The 27,308-nt window shown below is 39.3% G+C and overlaps 1 protein-coding gene across 1 annotated transcript in view; it reads left to right on the top strand.

The window, feature by feature from the left end:
* The window catches only part of DISC1 (DISC1 scaffold protein), a 531,299-nt gene that overhangs the window by 412,910 nt on the left and 91,081 nt on the right, over positions 1-27,308 (top strand). Inside the window, 1 exon segment of the mRNA XM_043999680.1 lies at positions 8,692-8,752. Within this exon segment, the coding sequence (XP_043855615.1) occupies positions 8,692-8,752 (61 nt within the window).

Raw genomic sequence — 27,308 nt, 5'->3', positions numbered from 1 at the left:
CCCCCCCCCCCCCCCCCCCCGCGGACTTTCCCTTTGTCTAATCTCCCTTAAAGACTTTAAGCCTCTAAAAGTCTTGCTTTAAACAGAAAAGCCAGCCCAGTTTAAAGGGCAAGATGCTCGAATATTCTACCATCCCTTTGATTTTTCTCATCGGAATGTATTGGGACAGCATAACATCCCGACTTAGAGGAATAGTTTATTCAATGGTCCTTCATAACATTATTGGTTTTTTCCTCATTCAGGCAGCAAAAAGTTTTTTGTATAATAGTATACGTGAGAATCTTTGGGAAAATACGTTTAATATAAGTAGAAATTTTATGCCTGCAATTGAAATACCTTTTAATACCACATCCATAGTTCATACGACTAAGGATTTTATTTTTTTTGTTGTTTTTTTTTTGTTTTTGTTATTATCATTGTTTTTGTTATTATCATTGTTATGATGTGGGGGAAACTCTCACATATGGAGAGAGACCTCAAAATGGCTGTTTCTACTAGAGATGATCCAAGTTCAGAATCAGATCAGCAGAAACTACTCCCTCTGCAGGAAGCTATAGAACATAGTAAGAAGGGAGTGCCAATTCAAGTCAGAAAATATAGCCCCTTTAGACCAAGTGACTTGAGCGCATGGAAATCAATCATCCCTAGTTTTGAGAAAAATCCAAACACTGTAATTTCACAGTTAAGGACTATATTTAATGCATATCAACCCAGTTGGGCTGATGTTACTTGCCTTTTGGAAACTTTACTGTCCCCAACTGAGATTACAGATATTATCTCAGCAGGAAATGCCCTTGTTGCGAAAGGTAAGGCCGATGTGGAATGGCCTCTAAAGGATCCAGAGTGGAATTATAATGATGATAGGGATTTCCAAAGATTAAAAGATGCTAGAGAAACACTTCTGAAGGGAATGGAATCTTGCTCTAGAAAACCGGAAAACTGGCAGAAATTTTTAAGCCTACCTCAGGAGGCTAATGAAAGACCAAACAGATTTTATGATAGACTTTGTGAGGCCGCTAGACAGTACACCAGATTGGATCCAGTAGATTTAAGAGATTCCTGTATCATTCTCAACACATTTGTTTATAATTCACTGCCAGAAATACGCAGATACTTTCTGAAACAATGTCCAGACTGGAGAAATCTCTCAGTAGATAGAATTAAGGAACTTGCAAATTATGTCTTTGACTCACGTGAGGAAGATCCAGATCACCCTAAACAGAGCATTCTGGCACCAGCGATTCCTAGTCAGCCATGTGGACACCGGAACAAGGACACTAAGGTGTGTTGTTACTGTCGTAAGGAGGGGCATGAATTGAGAGAATGTAGGACTTGGAGAAGAAATTCTAATTCTAATTACAGGCGAAATCAAAATAGAAATAGATCTTTTTGGAGGAATACAGAAAGGCAGTACCAGAATAATGGTAACCAAGACCCCCCTCAGAAGAGGACACAGGAATGATGGTGTCTTGGGGAGGAATGGAACATAGATAATGAAAGCCATATATTCCCAGATCCAGATTTTTTGAATGCACTTGTGCCAGTCCATTCACCTCCCCAGAGTAATGAACCACATGTCACCTTAAAAGTGGGGGAGACTTATTATGATTGTCTGCTAGACACAGGAGCCTCTAAATCAGTATTAGTAAGCAAACCAGATGCTGGGTGTAGACCTGTAGGATTTTTGAATGTAGTGGGAGTCTCAGGAAAGAGCCAGAGAGTGGCAAAATTGAATCCTCGCATGGTATCTATGGGGCCCTTAACAGTGGAACATTCATTTTTACTCATGCCTGATGCCCCTGTAAATTTATTAGGTCGTGATCTCCTTTGCAAGCTTAGAGCAACCATATCTTGTGCTCCAGATGGGGCTGTCTCCTTACAATTGCCAGAGGATACTGTTCATTTATTACCAATTTTACTTACAGAAGCTCAAGGAACAGCAGGGGAGGTATCCAAAATCCCCTCTGACATTCCTGAGTCTTTATGGGCCTCATCCCCTAATGAGGTGGGGCTCCTTAAGTCTGCCATGCCTGTTACCTTTAAAGTTAAGGGGGGACCACCCCCCTCCATTCCACAGTATCCATTGTCTAGGGAAGCAATAGAAGGGATCACCCCTATAATTGAGGCTTTGAAAAGCCAGGGTATTATTATTCCATGTCATCACTCTCCATGCAATACTCCCATTTTGCCAGTTAAAAAACCCAAGCCTGGGCCAGATGGTAAACCTGTTTATCGCTTTGTGCAAGATCTTAGAGCGATTAATAATTATGTTATTCCTAGACATTCTATAGTCGCAAATCCGGCTATGATAATTTCCTCAATTCCCTATGAATCTACATGTTTCACAGTGGTAGACCTTTGCTCTGCCTTTTTCTCCATACCAGTACATGAGGACTTCCAATATTTATTTGCTTTTACCTGGAAAAATAGACAGTGGACCTGGACTAGACTCCCACAGGGATTTGTAGACAGTCCCACATTATTTTCCCAAATTTTACAGCAGGATCTGGCCTCTATTACCTTTAAGGGCTCCACACTAGTACAATATGTAGATGACTTACTTTTGGCCTCTCCTAATGCTGAAATTTGTCAGGAAGATAGCCGTCACTTACTGCTGGAGCTGCACAAGAGAGGCCACAAGGTTTCCAAGACAAAGGTACAATGGTGTTTGCCCCAGGTAGAATATTTAGGATTTATTTTGGCTGCTGGAACTCGCTCTGTCTCTTCTAAGAGAGTCCAGGCCATTCAACAACTCTCTGCCCCCACTACTAAGAGGCAGTTGAGAGCCATTCTGGGAGCAGCTGGGTACTGTAGACAATGGATACCCTCTTTTGGTGAAATTACTAAACCTCTCATAGCTCTTACAAAAAGTTCTGTTCCAGACAGTTTACAGTTGGATCCCCAGCATCTCTCAGCCATAAAAGAATTAAAACGGGCCTTGTTATCAGCACCTGCCCTAGGACTGCCAGATTATAGTAAGCCTTTCACTCTCTTTGTGCATGAACAAAGGGGGGTGGCTTCTGGAGTCCTGACTCAGTCACTGGGGCCTAACCAACGTCCTATAGCCTACTATTCAATTCAGCTGGACCCTGTAGCGGCTGGAGCGCCACCTTGCCTTAGAGCAGTGGCGGCCACAGCGCTTTTGGTAGAAAAAGCCTCTGATTTGGTCCTAGGTAACCCTCTAACTGTGCAATGCCCTCACGAAGTGGAGGCTCTCTTACTACGTCACAGGACACAAGCCTTTTCAGATCAAAGGCTGGCTAAGTATGAAATAACCCTGTTAGGTAATGAGAATATCACTTTAAAACGCTGCACAGTTCTTAATCCAGCAACACTACTCCCTAACTTACCATTCTCGGGGGAACCGTTGCATGACTGTGCTTCTTTAGTTGATATGGCTGAAAAACCCCGTGATGATCTTTTTGATACACCTTTAGAAAATCCTGATCTTGTCCTCTATACAGATGGTTCCTCATTTATGAGAGAGGGAACCCGTTTTACTGGAGCTGCTGTAGTTTCTGATTATGACACCCTCTGGGCAGCTTCTCTGCCTTCCCATTTTAGTGCACAGGCTGCTGAACTTGTGGCTCTTACACAGGCCTGTAATATAGCTAAAGATAAGAGTGCCACCATTTTTACTGACTCGAAATATGGCTTTGGCATATGCCACTTTATTGGTATGATTTGGCGTCAACGAGGCTTTCTAACATCCTCGGGCAAGGCTATTGCCAATGGGGACCTTATCAAGGACCTCTTAGATGCCCTAAAAACTGCCTTCTTCCCTAGCCGTTGTACATTGCCCTGCCCACACAGGGAATAGTGATCCTGTTTCAAAGGGAAATGCACGAGCCGATTCTGCAGCCAAGCTTGCTGCATTAGAAGCTCCTGAACATGTATTTAACCTTTCACCTTCTGAGGATATTCCTTCCAACCTAACCTATGACGATTCTGAAGTAGAAAAGTGGAAAAAGAAATTTAAGGCGAAACAGATCAATGGCATCTGGGTGTCTCCGGAAGGTAAGCCATTTCTTCCCCGGAAATTCTACCACCAGGTATGCCTCTCTGTTCACAGAAAAGGCCATTTTGGTACACAAGGCATTGTAGACTCTATTAAGAGAACCTGGATAGCACCAGGTGTGACTAATACAGCATCTCGAATCTGCTCGGGCTGCTCCACATGTCAGTCTTATAATCAGTATGCTTTTAAGGTCAAAGCTTATGGAGGGCGTCCTCTAGCATATACACCTTTTGAGCACTTACAAATTGATTATATTACTATGCCAAAAGCAGGACATTATAAATTTTGCCTTGTTATAGTTGATCAGCTCACTCGGTGGGTGGAGGCCTTTCCCAGCCCCCGAGCCACAGCTGCCTTTGTTGCCAAAATTCTTCTTAAAGAGATAGTACCTCGTTTTGGCCCACCAGCCCGCATCGATTCTGACAAAGGCACACATTTCACTGATTCGATTTTATCCCAAATCTACTCTTTCTTGGGAGTGACTCCAAAATTCCACACGCCCTACCATCCACAAAGTTCAGGCCAAGTCGAACGTATGAATAAAGAGCTTAAGAGTATGATTGGCAAATTATGTACTGAAACCCATTTGAAATGGCCTGATGTTCTACCATTGGCATTATTCTATCTACGAAGTAGACCAAGAGGAGAACTTCATATATCTCCTTATGAAATGCTTTTTGGTCACCCTCCTATCCAAGCTAAAACTTTTTCCCCAGTTTATACATCACTGGTGGGAGGTGATACTTCTGTTGCTTCCTATATACAGGAATTACAGACCAGGCTACGTGAACTCCATGAGGCAGGAGCTGTGGTCCAGGCAGGACCATTAGACTTTTCATTGCATAACTTCAACCCAGGAGATAAAATATATGTAAAGAATTTTCAGAGAACCAGTGGAACTCAACCTGCCTGGGAAGGACCTTTTCAGGTATTATTGACAACTCCTACCGCCATTAAAATTGGTGAAAAAGACTCATGGATTCATTGCTCTCATATAAAGCCTGCACCATTCATAGGTGAAGAGATTTCAGATAGACCTGAGGTAGACGCTAAAGAGGTAAAAACCCTAACGATAGCAACTGTTAAAGAGCAAAGAAAGTTCAGAGGAAACAGGAAGTTCCCATTTAAGAATCCCACTGATCAGTTAAATGCTTTGGGACTCAGTCTTCGTAAAGTATCAGGAGACGGAAATTGCCTTTTTAGGGCTTTAGCAGACCAGCTAGAAGGTCACTGTAGAAATCATCTCAGACACAGACAAGAAGCTGCTTCTTATATGATTAACCATAGACAAGAGTTTGAGTCTTTTATAGTAAATGACTCCCCTTTTGAAGAATATGTTGATGAATTAAAGAAATTTGGAAAGTGGGGAGGAAATGATACAATTGTAGCATTTGCTAAGCAGCATCAGCTGAATGTTGTGGTTCATCAATTAAATCAGCCTTTATTGAAAATCAGTGGCACAGACAAAACTGATGCTACAGAACTCCACATTTTCTACCATAAAGAACATTATGACAGCATTAGAAAGATCAATGACAATTCAGAAACCCCTGCCACTTTGGCATGCAGAGAATTGGGGAACCAGTTAAAACAATGTGGCATACCCCAAACTCTAGCAGCTTAAATACCTTATAATTTAACAAGCATTTCCTTCTACAGGCAAAAGCACTGAAGTACATGGCCTAGTTTTCTGGCCTACCTCAACTATTTTTTTTTTTATTAATTTTTGGGTTTTTTTGTTTTTGTTTTGACTTTTGAAAGGCACTGAAAAGACCTGGAATTGACTGCACCTTTAAGTTCTTTAAGAGCACAAAAGGGTGCTTAGCGAATCTTTTGCTTTTTATTTTTTATTTTTGGTTTTGCTTTGGTTTTTTTTTTACTTTTGTTTCTTTTGCTTTTCTTTAAAACTAAATTTTGTAAACTAAGTGATTATTCAAAGACATTTTAAGTATATGCTGTGGGTGAGGCTATCGGGCCTCAGAAGCTACCAGAATTCTTCTTTTTTTTTATTTACTCTTTCTTTTTGAGAGAACCATGAGTTCTAATGAGTTTTGTTTTATTTATTTATTTTTCTCCTTTCTCTTGTATGTTGTTCTGTTTAACTAAAAAGTACCAGAAATTGCCTGATACCTCACTGAAAACATTGAATATTGAATCTTGCTAATTGAAGTCTTATTTCTTTTTGATGAATTAATCACCACTTTAAGTATCTGCTACTGTTATACCAGAGAATTCATGTATAAGATGATGTGGTCTACTTGCTAAAAGAAGATTATGTAATAATGTCTAAAAGAAGATTATGTAACAATGTCTAATATAATCAGCTATTTACATTCGTTTATTATTTATATGTCATTATACTCTGGGTATGGTTTGGAATTATTGTATATATCACTAATATATTCTCAGTTATGCAGCATAGCACACATTTTTACCATCATATTGTCTTTGGTGAAATTAATGAGATTTCAGAAATATGGAAACTTATCATTTCAGAGACTAACTTGCTGTGAACTCTGACGCAGGCCCTGGAGAGAATATATGTGCAACAAAAGGAGAGACAGGTATACGTAAGTCCATGGTTTGCTTATGATGGTGACTATGTAGAGCACAATTACTAGGCACAGTCCAGTATTCATCCTCTCTCCCTCCTAATTTAACCTAATTTAACTGAACTTATTTATCTTTTTATCTCACTCAGTTGAATTCACCTGTGGCCTAGCACAATCACTGGCTGTCTCAGAACCATGAGATATGGTATGATAACCTTTCCATAACATTTTCAGGTGTCATGAACACATACTAAATTTGGCTTTGATCCAGACACATGGTGGTAAAAAGTGTTACACATTGCATAACTACCTCAACCCTCTATTACAAGTCTAACCATATAAAGGAGGGAATGTAATGGAATTTATTAATTTGATCATTGACAATGCTATGCTAAGGTTTTAAAAATACAGCAATTCAAACAGTTAAAGAAGATAATCCAGCTTTCCAGACCAGAGTCCAGAATCCAGTTTTCCAGACCAGAATCCAGTTTCCTCCTGATGACATCTTACCACTTCAAGAAGACAAGAGAACTCAGAGACTTTATATGAACTGTTTTGCTTTATTAGCTTTTACTATCTCCTTTCTGTTATATACTATCTGTAACATGTACTCTCTGCAGAGGCTCTCCCTTTGCAAGACTAATGTCAAAGCGTCGGTTCATGAGGAAAAAAAAAAAAATCGCCCCTCTGGACAAAACTTTCCTCTCTTCCTTTTCTGTATTGTTGTTCGCATATTATTAGTCAGCAAAAGTTATTATATTCTTTTTACTGTTCCATCAAGGAAACATTCCGTTTCTTGAGGAAGCAAAGGGGGGAAATGTGGTAAAATATGAAAGTTTTTAACAGTCGGTTAGGATAAGTGAAAGACGCCAGTTTTTCAAGGACCACCCTTTTGGGGAGGAGATGAACAGTCTGCCTGCTGCGCATGTCAGACTGCCTGCCGGGTACAGTCCGCCTGCTGCGCATGTCAGACTGCCTGCCGGGTTTTTTTGACTTCCGGGGTGGAGAGAACGGGAGTAGCCTTTTTTGCCGGCTTGGCGGGACTCCGGGCGGCGCGGCACAGACGGTCTGACTCACTCCAAAGGTGGCCTAAATCGGTTTGGTGAGTTTTTATAAGGAATATAGACAGCCTAGATTTAAGACGATTTGTACTGTATTTCTGTTTTCCTATCCTTCTAATCAACAACACCTTATATACAATAAAGGCTCTATCTAGAAAACCAGAAGCTTCTTCCATTTACTAGTCTGGGAGATGAATTAAGGGAAGGGTTAAGTAGGGGAGATTTATGATCTAATATCCAATTTTAAATCTCACACCATAATCTTCAAATTAGTACCAGATATAGTCAAAGGGATATAATGAATCTTAATATGAGGGCATTCCAGCTGCATTTTGTAGATTGTGGCTAAATGTAGCAGCTTATAAATTCAGGCATAAACTAAAAGAATTGTCAATCTACCCTTGTTAGGGAGAAGCTTTTTAGTTACTGCCCCCCCCCAAAAAAAATCACCCTGAAGAGCAGAAGCCAAGAAGGTTGTAATAAAGAGAAGTTTGGCAACAATGAGACCATCAGAGTTGCTAAACAGAGACAAGGTAATGTCTAGTGGGAAATAGAAGTGTGGTACCTATTACAGAGACAAGATAACCAGGAATTATGACATGCCAATCAGAGATGTACTACATCTTTGGTGAATTGAATGGTGTTGCTCTGGCCTGAAAGAATTCAGATACTTTCAAACCTTGAGTTGTAGAGTAAGACCACCCACATTTTATTTATTTAAATTCTCTGCTGATAATGCTAGCAATACTGAACCTTGCAAGTACTTTCCTAGTAGTATGACTATGGCTTCCTCCATTGGTTTCTGTGTTCTGATAATCACCAACCTTGCTTTTTGGCTCCCAGATGAGACACAAAGATGAGATTCTTTATGAAGGCACACTTTACATGTGGAAGATACTGAGCAACTCAGTTAACCCTTTTAAGCATCAGTTCAGATCTGTAAGTTGAGGGAGTTGGACTCTTCACAGGACAAGACATCTTTACTATTTACATCCTTGCTTTTTGAGTGCTATAAGTCATATTTATACACTTTCTTACATTAACTTTATTTTTTTAACAGAAAGCAGTGTGAAGGAAAATACTGTGAAGTACATGGAAATATTGGAAGATAAATTGCACAGGTAAGGATAGTACACGGGTAAAATTTCATTAATTAATTTAATCAATCAAACATTTCTAGGGACACACAAAAAAAGGCAAAAGACAGTCCCTGACCTCAAGGAGGTCACATTCTAATTGGGTGGAGACAACATGCAAACAAATATTTACAAAGCAAGCTATATACAGGATAAATAGGGAATAATTAAGGCACTAGAATTAGGAGTTAGGGAAGGCTTCCTGGGATTTTGGTTGAGATATAAAGGAAGCCAAGTAGGTTAGCTGGTGGAGTGGAAGAGGGAGAACATCCCAGATGTGGGGGATAGCCAGAGAGAATGACCAAAGGTGAGAGATTGAGTGACTTATTTTTGGAAAAGTCAGGAGGCTATTAACACTGGTCACAGTGTAAGAATAGGTGTAAGAATATTGAAAAAGTAGGAAAGGGCTAGGTTATAAAGGGCTTCCCAAATAGTTTTCTTATAGTAGAATTTATTTAAAATGAATTCCACCCTCAAGATGCCATTCACAGTTTTTAGGGGTCTTGAAAATGCAATAGAGTATAGTTTCTTTCTATAATAAACAATCTAACAGATGGACTTTGAACATTGGCAGGTATCATGTATACTCATTTCCCCATCCCCTTTTCACTCCTTTTTTTGAGGGAGGGGAAAACAATACATTCCTAAATTTTGAGGTTAGGAAGAAATGCAGTATAGATTTCACATTTCAGAGTAAGGAGGAGAATCTTGTTGATGTTGCTAAAATCTGAACTTGTGCCTCAGTCTGTTTTCCTTTTACCGCCATGGCTGAGGGGGTCCTGTGGATTTTAAACCAGTTCATGCATGTTTTGGAACAATGAAAAAATGCACATCATAGGTTCTGTTTTGAATCCTAAATCAAAACCAGCATGAAAATTCCTGGTTGATTTTTTTTTTTTGCCCTAAGTAGGAATGCAGATTTGAAAAATGTACATGATGTTATAGCATGTCAAGAAATTCTCAGTTCCTGAAGACATGTCCTTTTAAAAAAAGCAACCAATAAATCTCAGCTACTAGGATCTGCTCCTAATTAAGAAAGCAAGTTTTGAAATATAATAAAGGCCTTTTTCCTAGGTAGTTATTTATTTTTATGGAGACAGTTTTGCTACTATTTTAGAAATCGTTAAATAACCTACCAGTAAGATCTTTAGTAAAGTATTGGCAAGTAAAATAGACACTATAGCTAAAATGACACCTTTCATTTAAGAGATTGTGAAAGGAGAAATCAGGTTCCTCAGGGGTCATCTGAAGTCTTAATAAGGCCATCTTTGTTTCTGATGTTGTGCAAGCAACTTCTTTAAATCATTGATTGGCCATTTGCTTCCATATGAGGAACTTCAGTTGACCAGGAAGAAAGAAGGAATTGGAATCAGGGTGACAATGAGGCAGTGAGAAGTGTCTCCCACTTCTAGGACCTGTGCTATTGTCAGGTGCCCTGGCTTGATGTTGACTCTCTCCTGTCCTTCTTTACAGTTTGAGGATACTGAGTCAAAATATTTTCCTGGATATCTGCTTTTGGTTATTTTTCTGAAACCATCTTCATCTTTCTGAAATCTTTTCAAAATTAGAGAAAAAAATACTTACCACATACATACCATGATCACTTTTCATACTAGACTTAATAGTACATCAGCCTTTCTTCCTTATTTCAAAAATTAATCAAAACATGAGATATCTGACATTCAAATACAAATATGTGTTCATGTTCATGAAAGGAGGTGTGTGTCAACAAAATTATGTTGTTTAAACAGGAGTATTTTCTCTTGATAGCTTCTCAGTAATTACTAATTATGTCTCAATAATTACTAGTAAACTAGTGATAGTTTACTAGATATTAGAGATAATTATCTAGAAATAACCTGCTATTGAGTTAGTTTTATTAGTCTGTACTAGTCAACAGTTCAGAGCCTGGTCCTTCAAATCTTGGAAAATTGGATTCTAGACATTAAAAATGCTTGGCTTATTGACCAATGTGGTCTGACCACCTAGCTTTCATATCAATAGTCTCATGCAGTCTAAAATGATTTCACATCAGTATTTGAAATAGAATCTCGTGCATTAGAAGTAATCCACTTAGTCATGTTATACTAATACTGCATATACTTCTTCCCTGTTCCTTACCCTGCCATGTCCAGCAGATAACATGGCTAGAAGAGAAGAATCACAAAATGGGTACTGATGCAGAGGTTTTGGACTGGCCTCAAGTGATCCTTAGTATCAATGTAGAAGGGAGAAGAAACTTGAGATTTGTTAGCCTTTCTCGCATGGAGTAGAGAAAGAAACATCTATTTTCTTTTTTTAAAGTATTTTATTATTTTCCAGTTACATGTAAAGATAGTTTTCAAAATTTGTTTTCATAAGATTTTTAGTTCCAAATTTTTTCTCTCTCCCCCCTCCCCAAGACAGAAAGCAATCTGATATAGGTTATATATGTACAATCACATTAAACATATTTCTGCATTATTCATGTTATGAAAGAAGAATCAGGACACAAGGGAAAAACCTCAATTAAAAAAAATTGAAAAAAAAAACAACCACAAAGTAGAAACAATATGGTTCAATCTACATTCTGAATCCACAGTTCTTTTTTCTGGATGTGGAGAATATTCTCCATTATGAGTTCTTTGGAATTGTCTTGGATCATTGCAACTGCTGAGAAGAGCCAAGTCTATCACAGGTGATCATCACTCAATGTTGGTGTTACTGTGTACAATGTTCTCCTGGTTCTGCTCACTTCATTCAGTATCAGTCCACTTAAGTCTTTCCAGGTTTTTCTGAAATCTGCCTGTTCATTATTTCTTACAGCACAATAGTATTTCAGCTACTCTCCAGTTGATGGGCATTCCCTCAATTTCCAATTCTTTACCACCACAAAGAGAGTTGCTATAAATATTTGTGCACATGTAATTCCTTTTCCTTTTTCTATGATCTCTTTGGGATACAGACCTAATAGTGGTATTACTGGGTCAAAGGGTATGCCCAGTCCCAAAGCTTTTTGGGCATTGTTCCAAATTGCTTGCCAGAAGGATTGGATTAGCTCACAACTCCTCCAAGAATGCATTAGTGTTCCAATTTTTCCACAGCTCCTCCAACATTTAATATTTTCCTTTTTTGTTATATTGGCCAATCTGACAGGTGTGAGGTGGTACCCCAGAGTTGTTTTAATTTGCATTTCTATAATCAATAGTGATTTAGAGCATTTTTTTCTTGTGGTAATTGATAGCTTTGATTTATTCATCTGAAAACTGCCTGTTCATATCCTTTGACCCTTTCTCAATTGGGAAATTGCTTAGATTCTTATAAATTTGATTTAGTTTCTGCTATATTTTAGAAATGAGGACTTTATCAGAAATAGCTTTTGGAAGATGTCTACTTGATTTCCCACGTGTAAATTTTTTTCAACAACTTTTTTTCCACGATCATTTTTTTCCCACCAATTTCACTAATTTTCACCCATCAATCAAGGGAAGAAATAGCATATTTATCAAATTTGGGATGAATAACTATATGTTGCATAGGATTTTAAAGGCAGTTAAGTGGGTAGATGCTGGGCCCAGAGTCAGGAAGACCTGAGTTCAAATCCAACCTCATAATTACTAACTACATGACCCTGGTCAAGTCATTTAACCTCTGTTTGTCTCAGTCTCTTCATCAATTAAATGGGGATAATAATTAAATTTACCACCCTGGGTTTTTCTATGGATCAAATGAGATAATAGTTGCAAAATGCTTAGCACAATGCCCGGCACATAGTAGGTGCTATATACATGCTAGCTATTATTGTAGCTAACTTGATAAACTAGAATGTGAGGCTAAAGCCAACAAAATGATTTTTAATAGGAATAAATTTAAAGACTTACATTTCAGTTAAAACAAACCTCACAAGTAAGCCATGGAGGAGCAATGGTTAGATAGCAGCTTACCTGAAAAAGTTTGGTGAATTTAGTGCACTGCAAAGTCAATATGAGTCAGCTACTTAATATGGCAGCCCAGAAGCTCATGCATTCCTAAGCTACATTAGGAATTGTAATATCCAAGATGATGAAGGATACTTCTAGTGTACTCTACTCTGATTTGGCTGTGCCTGAAATATTTTGGTGAGTTGTAGGTGTCTCACTTTAACAAGACAAGTGAAAAAAGGATAAGAAGAAAGTAATTAGAAGAGCAAACCATTGAAGGAATTGTAGATGTTTAGCTTGAGAAGAAAAGGATTTAGGAGACTGAGGGATATGATAGCCTTGTCTAAGTGTTTTAAGGGTTGTCATGTGGAAGGCTTGTTCAACTTAGTTCTAGAGGACAGAACTAAGAGCAATGGGTACAAACATCAAGGAATTGGATTTGGGGCTTAGTGTTAGGGGAAAAAAATTTCCCAATGTTTTGGGCTACCCAAAATTTGAGTGGGCTACCTCAGTTGGCTTTGTGCATCCCCTGTTAAAAGGCAGATAAACCAGAAGAAATAAAGATGCATTTTTTTTATCTTAAAAATTAGATGGTAGAAAAATCCATAAGTAAATAGAATAAAGCTTAGTTTAACCCTCTTTGGGGCCTATCAGGTTTCGATATTACAAGCTCAAAGTACTCGTGAATTGAATGCACTGTTTCTTCCACTAGGGTTTAATAGAAAAACCTCTCATTAGGCTAGTGCCTAGGAGCCAGAGTTAGATTTAATCATTTGCTGTTTTGAAAACAAAACGACCAACTCGTATGAGGTGGCATGAAGGTTTTTGTCCCTACTTTGAAGTCCATGATGGCAGGACAAAATGGAGGCCTACTTGCAGTCCTTATTGAGTGCTTTATAGGAATGAGATTTCATGGAGAGCCAGATATATTGACCAATATATAAATCAATGGATAGATTGATAGAACATTTAGTAAGCCTTTAGGATCTTCAAAGCACTATTCTAAGCATTGGAATACCAATAAAGAAAATAGAAAGACAGTACCTACCCTGAAGGAGATTAGATTTTTTTTTTTTAGTGAGGCAATTGGGGTTAAGTGACTTGCCCAGGGTCACACAGCTAGTGAATGTTAAGTGTCTGAGGCCGGATTTGAACTCAGGTACTCCTGATTCCAGGGCCAGTGTTCTATCCACTGTGCCACCTAGCTGCCCCTGGAGATTAGATTAAAAAAAAATTTTTTTTGCACTAAATCTTTTTTTTGCTGGGCAATGAGGATTAAGTGACTTGTCCAGGGTCACACAGCTAGTAAGTGTCATGTGTCTGAGGCCAGATTTGAACTCAGGTCCTCTTGAATCCAGGGCCGGTGTTTTATCAACTGTGCCACCTAGCTGCCCCTGAAATTAGATTTTTAAGAGGGAAGACCACACATAAAAGGGAACTGAAAAAGCAGGGGAGAATGGGGGGTAGGTGGGGGAGAGAGAGTCAAGTCAGGAGAGCAGGCAGCTAAACCAGGTAAGGCTGATGTGTCTATTTCCTCAAATGGGGGTCACTCATACAAAATCCCATGTCTCATCTGGGTGGAATTTGCCTAATGTCAAATGAAGGGCACAGTTGGCATTTATTTCATGGATATGAATTATACAAAGAGCCAAACTGTGTATTTCAGGACCAAAGATGGCTCCTTTGAATTTATTCACAATGGGATTTGCTTTGGGGTATCAGGAGCCATAGGAAGGTTACCTAAATGTGCCTCTCCTTTCCTCTAATTTAATATCTGGGTTTTTACCTATAGGAGAGGTCTCATTTGTGTTTGTTATCATTTCCATATGCTCCAGGCTGCCTGTTCTTTATCAAGCCTGCACCAAAGAAAAAAAATTAGAAGAGAACAGCTGGAAGGCCTCGTTCTGTGCAGCCTTCCAGTGTCAGTGACTAAACCTTGCCCTATGAAACAGAGAGAGTGGCCTGCCAAGGAGGCAGAAGCTGAGCCTGCATGAAGTGACTGAGCACTCTGTAGTCTGTTTTCCTTGCTCTCCAATCTTAATGGGTATGCAACTGATCCAGGAAAGTTAAAGCTTTCTGCTTTGATGGTGGACACCCCGGTCCTCCCTTTCCTTTTAGCCTTAGAGTTGCCAAAACTTTAAATTTAAGCCTCTTGGCCCTCATAATCAAACCTGGTTTTATTCTCCATTAAGTCTACAGCTCAGAGAGACACTTCTTAGGTTCATAGATGGGTTGCATTTTCCTATAGATTTTATTTCCAACCTCCCAAAATATTTGTGAGAAAATTAACTGCTATCAAATAGTAGCTTACATCTTCAGGCATGGGCAGGCCAAGTCTCTCCTGCCTCAGGCAGATGTGTTTTTATACACCCCCCACCCACCCCCCACATCCCCCATATACACACACACACACACACCCACCCATACACACACACACACCCATACATACACACACACACACACACACACACATTTCCTTTTTCCCCTCTTTCTTTCAATTTTTCAACAGTATTTGCATTTGCTTTCTGAGTTTACAGCCTACCTAAGAAATCCACACTTGGATTTAATCTATATTATCACAAAGCTAGTAAATAGCAGGTCAGGTGCACTTTTTTCATGTCATAAAGAAACAATTTGATTTTTAAAATCTCACTAGAAATTTACTTGAAACTTTAGAAACTAATTTTTATTTTATGTTGTCAGTACAGACGTAAGACAGGGAGAGGGGCCATTGAGGTTTCTTGCGAAGCCTTTTTCCTTCTTAGTAATGGCAGCCATGGCTGACTCAAATACCCCAGCTCCCTTCTAGCTACTTGAAATGGAAGTTGCGATGAGCACAGTGATACATGTAAAAATTATATTACCCAAACAGGGAAAGGATGCTCTATGGATTCATGACATGCTGTCTTCATGTTAATTTTTAAAGAAGGAATCCCCCAAAGTGCTGTGAGAAACCTGAAGAGAATGGGGAGATTTTTAGCTAGAAGGTAGGAGGAAGGATTAGGGAAAGTAGCCTATAGGATGTAGCACCTGATTGGGAACTAAAAGGAAGAGTGGGACTACAACAGATGGAGATCATTCCAAGCAGAGCAGATGGTATGAGCACAGAGACAGAAGAGGGCAGGACAATAATACAGATGGTGAGTAATTCACTTTGACATGAAGGGGAGTAGTGTGAAATAAGACTAAAAAGCAAGATTGGGACCAGATTGTTGAGAGCCTTGAATGCCAGGATCAGGAGTTTATGCTTTTTTCCCCCCCAGTAAGAATTGTAGACCCAATTGTTATGGGGGGAAATGGGGTATGGGGTTTGGTTAGGGGTTGGGGTTCTTAGGAATTCCTCTTTAAAGAATTACACCCTCTTGCACACAAAAGCAGTTAGAATAAGATGGTAATTTTTTTTTTTTTTTTTAGTGAGGCAATTGGGGTTAAGTGACTTGCCCAGGGTCACACAGCTAGTAAGTGTTAAGTGTCTGAGGTCGGATTTGAACTCAGGTACTCCTGAATCCAGGGCCGGTGCTCTATCCACTGCGCCACCTAGCTACCCCTAAGATGGTAATTTATTTAGGGGCAAGGGAAGGGAAGGGTTGGGGAAGGGAAACCATGAAAGAAATCCTTGGACTTCTCGTGGGGAGATAGGCACAAAGCATGTGGCTCTGAGGTACCAATCTCCTTGAGCAGGAAACTGGCAGATACTTTTATAGGGGGCTGATAGGGGTGGACCATCTGCCTATGGAAAGTTCCTTTAGTGAGGGAGGACCATCCCCCACTGGTGGTGACTAGAGAAATTGGGTGAGGGGTGGCTACTGATCTCTTCAGGACACAAAGGCCACAACCACACCCACATTTATCTCCCCAGGGGTAAGGGAGACCAGAATGAAGGGTGGAGATTCAGAAGCTAGCTCAGTCTGATTTGGTTCTGCTTATCTCTCTAGGCTATCTGTCCTCTGGTTTAGTTTCTCAAGGAGAAGATTCCTCAAGGTGCCCCAGAGAACTTCTGGGGGACTTTAGGCCCACAACATACTGAAGGTTTTTGAGTGATGGGATCAGAGTAGCTTGTTAGGACAATCATTCAGGCGCTGATCTGGAAGGTGGTTTATAAAGAGTAGAGAGAGTAGGCCAGAGGATTTGGAGGATTTTACAAGAAGGGAGAAGAGATAAAGCTCAGATTTGGGTGGTTTATAGTAGAAGTGAACTGGAAGGAGCAGCTAGGTGGTGCAGTGGATAGAGCACTGGCCCTGGATTCAGGAGGACCTGAGTTCAAATCCAGCCTCAGACACTTAACACTTACTAGCTGTGTGACCCTGAGCAAGTCACTTAACCCCAATTGCCTCACCAAAAAAAAAAAAAAAGTGAACCGGGAAAGGAACAAGTGGCTATGACTGGAGAAGGCAGATGAGACTACAGGACAGAGCCAAAAAAAAAAAAAAGGTTGGTGTCCTGGGATAGCAGTTAAAATCTTCATCCAGAAGCTCTTGCCACTTAATCAATCATGTGTGAGGTTTTTAACAACATGGCAGTTGAAGGCCTAGGAAAATTCTTATTCTAGGTATGCTGCTACTACCAACTGGTGCTAGTTTTTGCAGTGGACTTGTCCTGCCCTCTCATAGTCAAGGTTCAGAAGTGAATGAGAACCCTAAAGATACCAAACATCATCCTTTTTACTACACAAAACCAAACAAAAACCAAACAAAAACCATCAAAAAGGGTAGAGGGATTACAAAATTTCCTATGTACCTAATGTCAGTCATTTTCATTAACATCATGCCTTTAAATGAGTCAGAGCATTGCTGAGGCTAGAGTGGGGTGCCTCAAGTTCAAGAGGAAGTCCTCTCAAGGTTCGAGGATTAAGGAAGAATGTGTACCCAGAACTCAGTTGCAACTCAAGCAGAGAAGTGAGACAGGGTTTGTAAAGGAGAGGAAAAAGGAGGGGATACATAGATACCCAGAACTATGGCCACACAGGGTCATTTACATCAGGAGAGAGCACCAGGTACAAAGTCTCAGGATGCCAGAGTTGGGAGATTGTGCCACTCCCCAACACCAGGATCAAGCAGATTCTTAAAGTGTAAAGAGGGAGTAGGCCCAGTGACCTCATCTGCATATCACTTTTATTTAAACTACCTGATTGGTGCTTCCTACAGGGCCTTGTGGTTTATAGCTGTAATCTTTGCTTCTGGGGAGGCTGAGGCTTATGGATTGCTTGGTTTGGGGAGTTCTGAACAGCACTGTGCTAAGCCAAGATGGTGAACCTGCTTCCCTGAGAAGGCAGGGGGAGGGGAGACAAGTCATGAAAATGGAGCAGGTCAAAACTTCTGTACTAATCAGCGATGGAATCTAGCCTGTGAGTAGCCACTGCAATTCTGGCCTGAGCAAGATAAGTAGGCCTCATCTTAAAATAAAACAAAACAAAACAAAACAAAACACTCGCTCCTTGATATGTTATTGTTTGATTTATCTCCTTACCCCATTTATGTATTGGACATCTTCTATTTTACCCAGAAAATCACTGCCAGATTAATCTTTCCAGAAAACCACCTTATCAAACCTTGTCCTTATTTAAAATTTTTTGATGGATTTGTTGTCTATCAGAGAAATTCTACACCCTTGACATTCAAAAACTTGCAGAATCTGACTTCAAACTACAATTCAAATATTATTGTCCACTATTCTGCTAGTTATTCCTGAGCTCTTATTCTATATCACCAACTGCCAATAGGACACTTGAGACTGCAGACCCCATAAGAATCTCAGACACATCCCCAAGAGAATTCTTTAACTCTTTCCCCATATTATTCCACTTCCAAATTTCCCTATTTCTGTCAAGGACATCATTCTTCCAAGTACACAGTTTAGCGAGCTTGGAGTCATCCTTGACTCCTTCTCCTCTCTGATTTTCACCTCTTTGTCCTCATTTGTATAGCACTGCCCCCAACTCACACTACACTGGAAAGTGCTATACAAAACAATGAAATAGTCCCTGACTTCAAGAAACTTAACAGTCTGTTTGTAGTAGTCCAAATAATTACTTTTTCACTGGGAAAGCGCACTAAATGGAATCCCAGGGGCTTACGGCTTATGATATGATGCTCCTGAGCCCCCATAGTGTGGGTCCTCCAATATAAAACTAGAAGTTGATATCAATCAGCTTTTAGAAAGGGATATTTACTGAGAAGTCAGAGCAAAAACAATAGTTATACAATATTCCCCCATCTTGGAAGCAAACTCTCCACATGCATACAAGGTTGCCAGGAAAGTGACCTCAAACTTACAGTACATTGGATTGAGGGAGGATAGGATAAATGTGGCTAAGGGGTACATATCTATTCCCTCCAGTCTCTAGAAATTCTTTTCTCCCTGTAGAAGATTCTCCCTTAGGTATGGCTCTGAAGATTGGTGCTTTTCTAGAATCTGTAGCCAGCATTACTCTCTGTCACAAGAAGTTATGTTCCCTGAAGTTTCTTCATCCTTGGGGGACTATCAAGTACCTCCATCCACAGGCCCGTCTTCTGTCATGAGCTCTACTAATCAGCTTGTTGCTGTGACCTCTTCTGATGATTCTAATGGACCTCCTGAACTGTGGGAACTCACAAAAGAAAGAGAGGTGACTTAGGCTGGGGGGGTGGGGAGTGGAAAGCAACTAGCTCTCCCCCTCCCCATGCTACCCTCTCCCAATAAAATATATATGTGTGTGTGTGTGTGTGTGTGTGTGTGTGTGTGTGTGTGTGTGTGTGTGTGTGTGTGTGTGGTGAGTGTGTGTATACACACCCAGCAGCTCAAAGCAACTCTCCTCACTTGAAAGCCTCCAGGGAAGCAAGGGAAAGATCATTTACTCAAACCTTTTGTGTGTACACTCTGTTCTGGCTTGGCCTCTCCTGAGTCATCACTCCTTCTGCCTCCAAATCAAATTAGAAAGATTTTTGGCCTTGTGACACCAACCTCTCAGTCACTCTTAGCTGGAAACTGCCTCCCCAAAGTTTCGAGTGTTGGATTAGAACCAAACAAGGAATACCTGGCACATTCTCTGTCAAACCCACCATGAAGGGCAAATCCAAACATTCTCTAAGGACCTGGCTCTCATTGGCCAGTCTGCTCCCCCATTACATTTGCATTTCCAATGTTTGCAAAGTACTTGGCACAAAGAAAATGAGAAAATAGAAATGCTTATCAATTGATTGATTTAGGAAACTTCTGTTCTAGCTAAAAGAGTATCTTCTTCTTTTCCTGGAGTTTACTGGCCTCTCTTCCTTTGTACTTTTTCTCATGCTATTTCAGGGAAGCCATCCCCCTTTATCTTGGCCCATGAAATCAATCTCCCCATATCTGGTAATAGCTCATATTCATGTAATAATTACCAAAGTACTTTTCTCAAAATAGCTTAGCAAAGCAGGTATTTAAATGATGATGATAAACAAATCACTATATTTCTTCTGACCTATTTTCTGGTCTATACAATGGAGATTTAATATCTAGTAGATATTATAGGCTTGTTGGAAGGAAAATGGTTTTAAACCTATGTACTATGTACTATGTAATTGTGTTGTTGTTATCTTTCCTTTTTAAGGTATCAAAAGGCCGATTCAGGGTAGCTAGTATTAATAATAACTCACATTCATAAAGCTTTAAGATTTGCTGAGTACATTACATATTTGATATTTGTAACAACCCTATGGGGAAGGTTCTAATATTATCCCCATTTTATAAAGGAGGAAACTGAGGAAGACAGAGGTTGAGTGACTTGCCCAGAGGTACATGGCTAGCAAGTGTTTGAGACTGAATTTGAACTCAGATCTTCCTGACTCCAAGTCTAGGGCCTCATGGACTACTACATTCATATTCAAACCTAGATGTCCTGAATTCAAGTATGGTGTTCTTTCTGCTTGCTATAGCCTTCCTTCCTACCTATCTCTGAGATGGGAAAATTGTTCCCATCCTTCAAAGCTCAATTGAAATTTCTAAGTCTCTGAATCCTTCTCTGACTTGGGTTCAAATCCCACTCTGTCACACAGTAATTATATGACCATCAACTAGTCATTCAATTAGCCCACAGTAATCTTTCCCTCCTCAGAATTCCTATAAAGGAAGAAATCTGTTGAAAAAACTAGACGTAAACATTTCAACTGAGCTTTGAAGGATGCAAAAATAAAAAATGAGATGTACCCCAATGTAGATCTGACTTAGATATTTACTAGTTATGTGACCCTGGGCAAGTCTCTTAACCTCTTTTAGCCCCAGCTTCCTAAACTGTAAAATGGAGAGAATGTTAGTACCTGCCTCCTAGGGTTATTGTGGAAATCAAATGAGATGATGAAAAATTCTATCCACATTCAGAGAAAGAACTTAAGAACTCTGAGTGCAGAAGGAAGCATTTTTTCCACTATTTTTCTTGCTTTTTATTTTAGGCAACATAGCTACTATGGGAATGTGTTTTACATGACTTCACATGTATAGTAGGTATCATATTGTTTGACTTCTCAATGAATGGGGCAGGGACTGAAGGGAAAGAGAAACTCAAAATAAAAAAAAAGAATGTTAAAATGTTTTTAAAATACTATAAAAATATCAAATGAGATCATCTGGGGAGCTAGATGGCATAGTGGATAGAGCCCTGGGCCTGGATTTAGGAAGACCTGAGTTCAAATCCAGCCTTGGGCATTTACTAGCTGTGTGAACCAGGACAAGTCACTTAATGTCTTCCAGCCTCAGTTTCTTCAACTGTAAAATGGAATAATAATAACATCTACCTCACAGGAGTGTTATGAGGATGCTGGGATCTTCATATTTGTAAAAAATGCTTAGCACAGTTACTGAAATACAGTATATACTTGACAAATGCTCATTCTTTTCCCTTTCCCTTCTCTCCACACCCAATCCAAGATGCTCTCAAAGGCTATTGCCAAATAAAGTAATTTCCTTGAGAAAAGATGCTGGTGGTTTGTCATGAGCAGAGTGTGGACTCTGGGTTGATTTTCTGGTTCTAGTCCTTCTAGTTCTCTTCCTCTCTTCCTTACTTGGTTCCCTTATACTACCTCATAAACAACAATACACTCTGGCAAGTTAGCTAGCCAGGGGCAGTCAATCAGTCATCAGACCTTTATTAAGTGCTTACAGTGTGCCAGACATTGTTTTAAGTACTGTAAATAAAAATACTGGCAAAAATATAGTTTCTGCTCATAAGGAGCATTTATATATATGTATATGTATATATGTGTGTGTGTGCATATATATGTATGTATATACATATATATCTATGTGTGTGTATATGTATATATATGTGTGTGTGTGTGTGTGTGTATATATATATATATATATATATATAATTTATTTATTTTTTTTTTTTGCTAGGACAATGAGGGTTAAGTGACTTGCCCAGGGTCATGGAGCTTATATTCTCAGGGGGAAAGTCAATATATAAACGGGAAGCTCAGAAGGTGGAGGAGGCAAGGACGATTAAAATAACTTACACAGGCATTGAGATAATGGTATTAAGAGAAAATTAAATAGGAAATGACATTATAATTAGTTATAATCTTGTACTGCTATGTTTCCCTAATTTATTTTGAAATCTCTGGGTGATTTAATACTCTTTCAGTCAGAAACTTTCCCCCCTAAAATATCCAAATTATGTATCACTCAAGGACTAAATGCAGTTGCTCAGATGAAAAAAGTGAAACAAAAAACAAAGCACAAAGCTATCTTCATTTATAGCCCTTAATTTCCCTCAGTAAGAAAGCTTTTCCTTTAGGGTAAAAAAGACAACATTCTTATCTCAGAGACCTTGTTCTTAATATCGAGTCTATTTTTTTTTTTAAGGAAAAAAACATTTCTTTTCAGAAGACCATGGGTAGAGGGGAGAAGGAGAAGAGATATATGGGTGAAAGAAAGAAACAAAGGAAGAAGAGAGAGGGGGGAAAAGAGAGAGCAAGGAAGGGAGAGAGGGAGGGGGGAGAGAATAGACAGAGACAGGGACAGAGACAGAGATAGGAAGAAGGAAGGAAGAAAGGAAAGAAAGAGAGAAATAAAGAAAAAGAAAGGAAGAGAGAAAGTTAAAGAGAGAGAGACAGAAGAGGGAAAGAAGGAAGGAAAGAAGAGAAAGAAGGAGGGAATTTCTATCTAAGAGTATTCCTCTTGTTATCACCAGTCTAATTTAGAGCATTGAGAACCTTCCTCATGCATAATTCAAAAGACCACACACTCCCCTTTTTTTTACTCCAGACAAAAATCTACCTGGGTTGCCCAAGAAAGTCAATTGCTAGAACCTGATTTCCTTTTCTTCTCAGAAAGGATCTCAAGTCCAAATGGTGGTTTATTTTAGGTACATATGACTGATCTATTTCTACCATTCCTATCTAAATATTTGTTTTGCTTCATAGCTATTTATTAATCTTCTTTAATATAAAATCTAAATAAAGAAACAAAGAGCTGCAAAATGTGACTTTGGGCTCTAGCACCTGTATCCACCCCAACCCTTCCCACTTATTTGAGATTCCAGCTATAGACCATAGTGACATTTGAGAATAATACTTTTGACTCCCTGTAGCATTCATATCTAATCTATCATGCATGGGGCCTTCTGGTCTTAACTTATTCACACTTGAGAATTTGGAAGCCCAAACCACCATGGCCATGAAGGGGGAGAAGGAAGGACAATCACATCTAGTTTTAGTTGAAGGAAAAAATACGGTTTCATTTTGGGTGAGTCATCTTACCTCTGAGCTTCATCTTCCTAATGTATGAATGGAATAATCATATAGGACTACCTACTTTAAAAGTTTGATATAGGAATCAAATGATATGATCTACCTGGAACCCTTCAAACACTGCAATGTGTTGTTTCTGTTGATCTTTAGGTCAACAGTTTCTTGGTTTGCACTCACTCTATGCTACTCATAACCCTCTGAAACTTTTTTGTTGGATCATAGGACCTTATATCTAGGGCTAGAAGGGATCTCAAAGGCAATTAAGTCTCAAAGAGACCAGAGATGGATATGTAAATTTTGGAGTAATCTGAATAAAAATGAAGCATGTGGAGTTCATGATGTCAATAAATGAGATGATATATAGAGAAGAGAGAGTCTTAGACAGCCTTGAGGAACAAGTTAGGGAGCATGATATGGATGATGAACCAGTGAAGGAGACTAAAAAGGAGTGGTCAGATAAGAGGGGAACTAAGAGAAATAGAAAAAGTGTTGAGAAGATGGGGGGGAAAAAACCCAGAAAGGAGGGAGTATTTAGGAGTGATAGGCAAAAGGCAAGGGAAAGGGAACAAGCATTTATTAAGCACCCTCTATGTACCTCTGTATTAAGTGCTTTACATATCTCTTTTGATCCTCACAACACCCCTATGAGGTAGGTGCTATTCTTATCTCCATTTTATAATTGAAAAAACTGAGACAAACAGGTTAAGTGATCTACCCAGGGTCATACAGCTAGTAAGTATCTGAGGTCAGATTTGAATTCACATCCTCCTAAAAGCAGTACCAATACTTTATTGACTCTATTTGCTGTGCCTTACTATAGAGAGACCTAGAAAGATGTGGGATTGAGAAAAGGCCATTTGACTTAACAATTAAAAGATCATAGGTGACTTTGATGGAATAGTGAGTAGTTTCAGTTGAGTGGGGAGGTAGGACCCAAAGTGCAAAAGTTCTCAAAGCACGTGAGAGGGGAGAAAGCAAAGATAAAAGGTACAGACATCCCTCCCCTCAAAGGAGTTTGGCTATGAAGGGAGGAGAGATATAGGATGACAGTCTGAGGGGATGGTAAAATCTAATGAAGGTTATTTCATTTATTTATTTAGGATAGGAGAGATTTGAGAATGTTTGTAGGCTTTAGGGAAGGAGCCTGTAGATATGGAAAGACTGAAGATTAGAGAGAATGAGGGGATAATATGGGGAGTAATCCGCTGGAAAAGCAACCAAGGATTGATTCATTTAATGGTTTAACCTTGGTGAGGAGACCATAGTAAAGGAAAGAATGAGTGAGTGATGATTCAAGAGACTTTTTGATGTAGTGAAGAGGAAGAGACTAAATTCACTGTAGTCCCTTTTCTCAATCCATTATGATGTAAGGTCTTCAGAAAAGGGAGAAGTTGTAAAAGAGAAAATGGTAAGAGTCTTAAGAGAGAGGCTTAGGATAGTCTCTATAGGCAGCAGGATATAGAGAATCAATTATAGATGAGTAAAAGGTTGTCTTGCTGTATTGAGGGCCGACTTGAAAATAGGTAAAATAAATTTGTACTGCTTCTAGATGACATAGCTACATGATTATCTCCAGCTTCATTTAGCAGTGTGTGCCTGAGGTAAATGGTGAGAACAAACCAGGAATGGGTTTGATAATGTTTATTCATTGGGGTTCTTAAGAACTGAGGGCTAAAGTGCTAAGTTGAAAAATTGTGCTTTCACTTGCGTTTAAATTTACTAAATGATCAATACCAAAGCTAATAATTTACTGGTCCCAGCAACCTTTGTTTTCATCAGAACTATTTATCTTTCATTCATTCATACATTTATCCCCCTATTTAACATTTTTTTTTTAATTGAGCACTAGCAAAGCTCATCAGGAGAGATTCCTGGCTTCAAGCTGCTCATAGTCTTTGCCTGTTGGGGAAAGACAGGAACACTTGCAATAATTACTTTATGATGAGGTGCAAGGTGCTTTTTAAGGTTCCACAGAGGAAATATTAATTCCAAGTGGGAGAATATTAGGAAAGGCTTCATCAAATATATAATTGTATTTGTTGCTGTGTAAAGAAAGAGATCCTTACTACTAAAGCTAAAGGCAAAAGAAAGGAGGATGGACTCATTAAGGAGAAGAGATTAAAATGGAAAGTGAAAAGATTTGGTTTTAAAAAAAAAAGAATGGATGATAGAATAGGAAAAAAGGGTTGGGGAGAGGAGTTGAGACTGTTCCATACTTCCTGGCCTGGGAGGCCACTGATATGGTGATACTGCCTACTGAAATCAGTTAAAATGAGTGATGGCCAGAGAAGAAAGATAAGCAACTTGGCCTTTGATATATTTATCAGTTCTTACCAAAATTATGTTACATTCAGTTGTACTGAGAGAAAAAGGTTGGGTAGAATTGTGTTTATTTATATTTTCTTTTTCCACAATTCCATACCATTTATATCTCTAAACACTTAGAAATGCCAGAGTATGTCATAGTGGATTCATTTCACTATATCCATTATATATATTTTTGGGGGGTGGGGCAATGAGGGTTAAGTGACTTGCCCAGTGTCACACAGCTAGTATCAAGTGTCTGAGTCCGGATTTGAATTCAGGTCCTCCTGAATCCATTGCCTCACCTAGCTGCCCCCATATCCATCATATTTTTAAACCCAACATTCATTCAACAAGCATTTATTAACTGCCAACTATGGGCCAGGCACTGTGCTTTATAAGGATTCAAAGGCAGAAACACAATAGACCCTGCCCTCAGGGAGCTGCTTTTCTTGGGGCTGAAGGGCACTCAATGGGTACACAGAAAAGTAGATATGAAATATTTGCATAGTAGATACAAAGTAATTTTAAAGAGTATTAGCAAAAAATATAGGAGCAAACAAGATTGGCTTCCTACAGAAAGTTCACGTCTTAGTTAATTGAAAAATGGACCAAATCAGAAGATTTCAAGGGGGAAGGGGACCAGAATTCTTCACTGCATTACTTGTTTTCTGCTCTTGTAGTCAAAATGAAGAGTTGAGAAAATCTAAAGGAAAAATTAATCGTGGTATCAGTGCGAACCCCAGTAGGTAGAGAACCAATTTGTCATTAATTAAATGACAGGGCTTTTTAATGATTCAAGGAAGAGTTGTCAAGATTGTATGATAGTTTAATTTGCCTATGGGTGATGAACCTGTTAACTCCTGCCACATGATTAATAAAAGTAAAACTCCTCTTGGAACATTTCATGGACCCATTTCTCATGTGAGACCATTTTAAAAAGTATCTTCTTAATGCACTTTTCTCACTTTACTAATGATAGTTCTCCAGCAGCCCAACAAATGTAGGTTAGACAAAATATTGCAGGTAAAATTTACAGTCTCTCATTTAGTGCCTTTTTCCCCCGGTTCCCCTCTCCTTCTTGTACAACTCTACTCCCCAGCTGCCTGGAGTCACACAACAAGTGTGAGAACATTAGTTACAAAGTAGGGAGCTGCAGACACTTTAGATGCTGGGACGCTTTCCATTATATCTCTTGGCCCACACAGCTTTGGGCCTTAAATCCCTTATCACAACTGCCTCAGGCGGAAAACATTTTTTTTCTCCCCCTGTAGCAGCCGATGTAAAGATGACATTTCTTGAGCTGAGGGAATTTAATGTGATTGTACTGTACTCTAAGCCTCAGAAGATAATTCTGTCGCTTCCATTCATCACAAAAACGGGGCCTTTGAGTTGTGCTTTTTCTCCCCTTTCTCCTTAAATCTCCTCGATAGAAATCATAAAATTATTTAGGGGACTAGGGAGGAAAAGGAAATAACAAAGATGATGACTTGTGACAATTACACAAAGCCATTTGATTGAGTTATTTCCTTTATTATTCTGGAAATGAGAAAATAAATGAATACCGCCTGGTTCTCACAAGCTGTGGCATTGGGATGGATATATTCTCCCTATGCAGACTGGTAATGAGGCAGGGCC

Source organism: Dromiciops gliroides, chromosome 4, assembly GCF_019393635.1.
Source record: "Dromiciops gliroides isolate mDroGli1 chromosome 4, mDroGli1.pri, whole genome shotgun sequence".
In the NCBI taxonomy this organism is placed as follows: Eukaryota; Metazoa; Chordata; class Mammalia; order Microbiotheria; family Microbiotheriidae; genus Dromiciops; species Dromiciops gliroides.
This window is presented reverse-complemented; position numbering and strand designations above follow the sequence as displayed.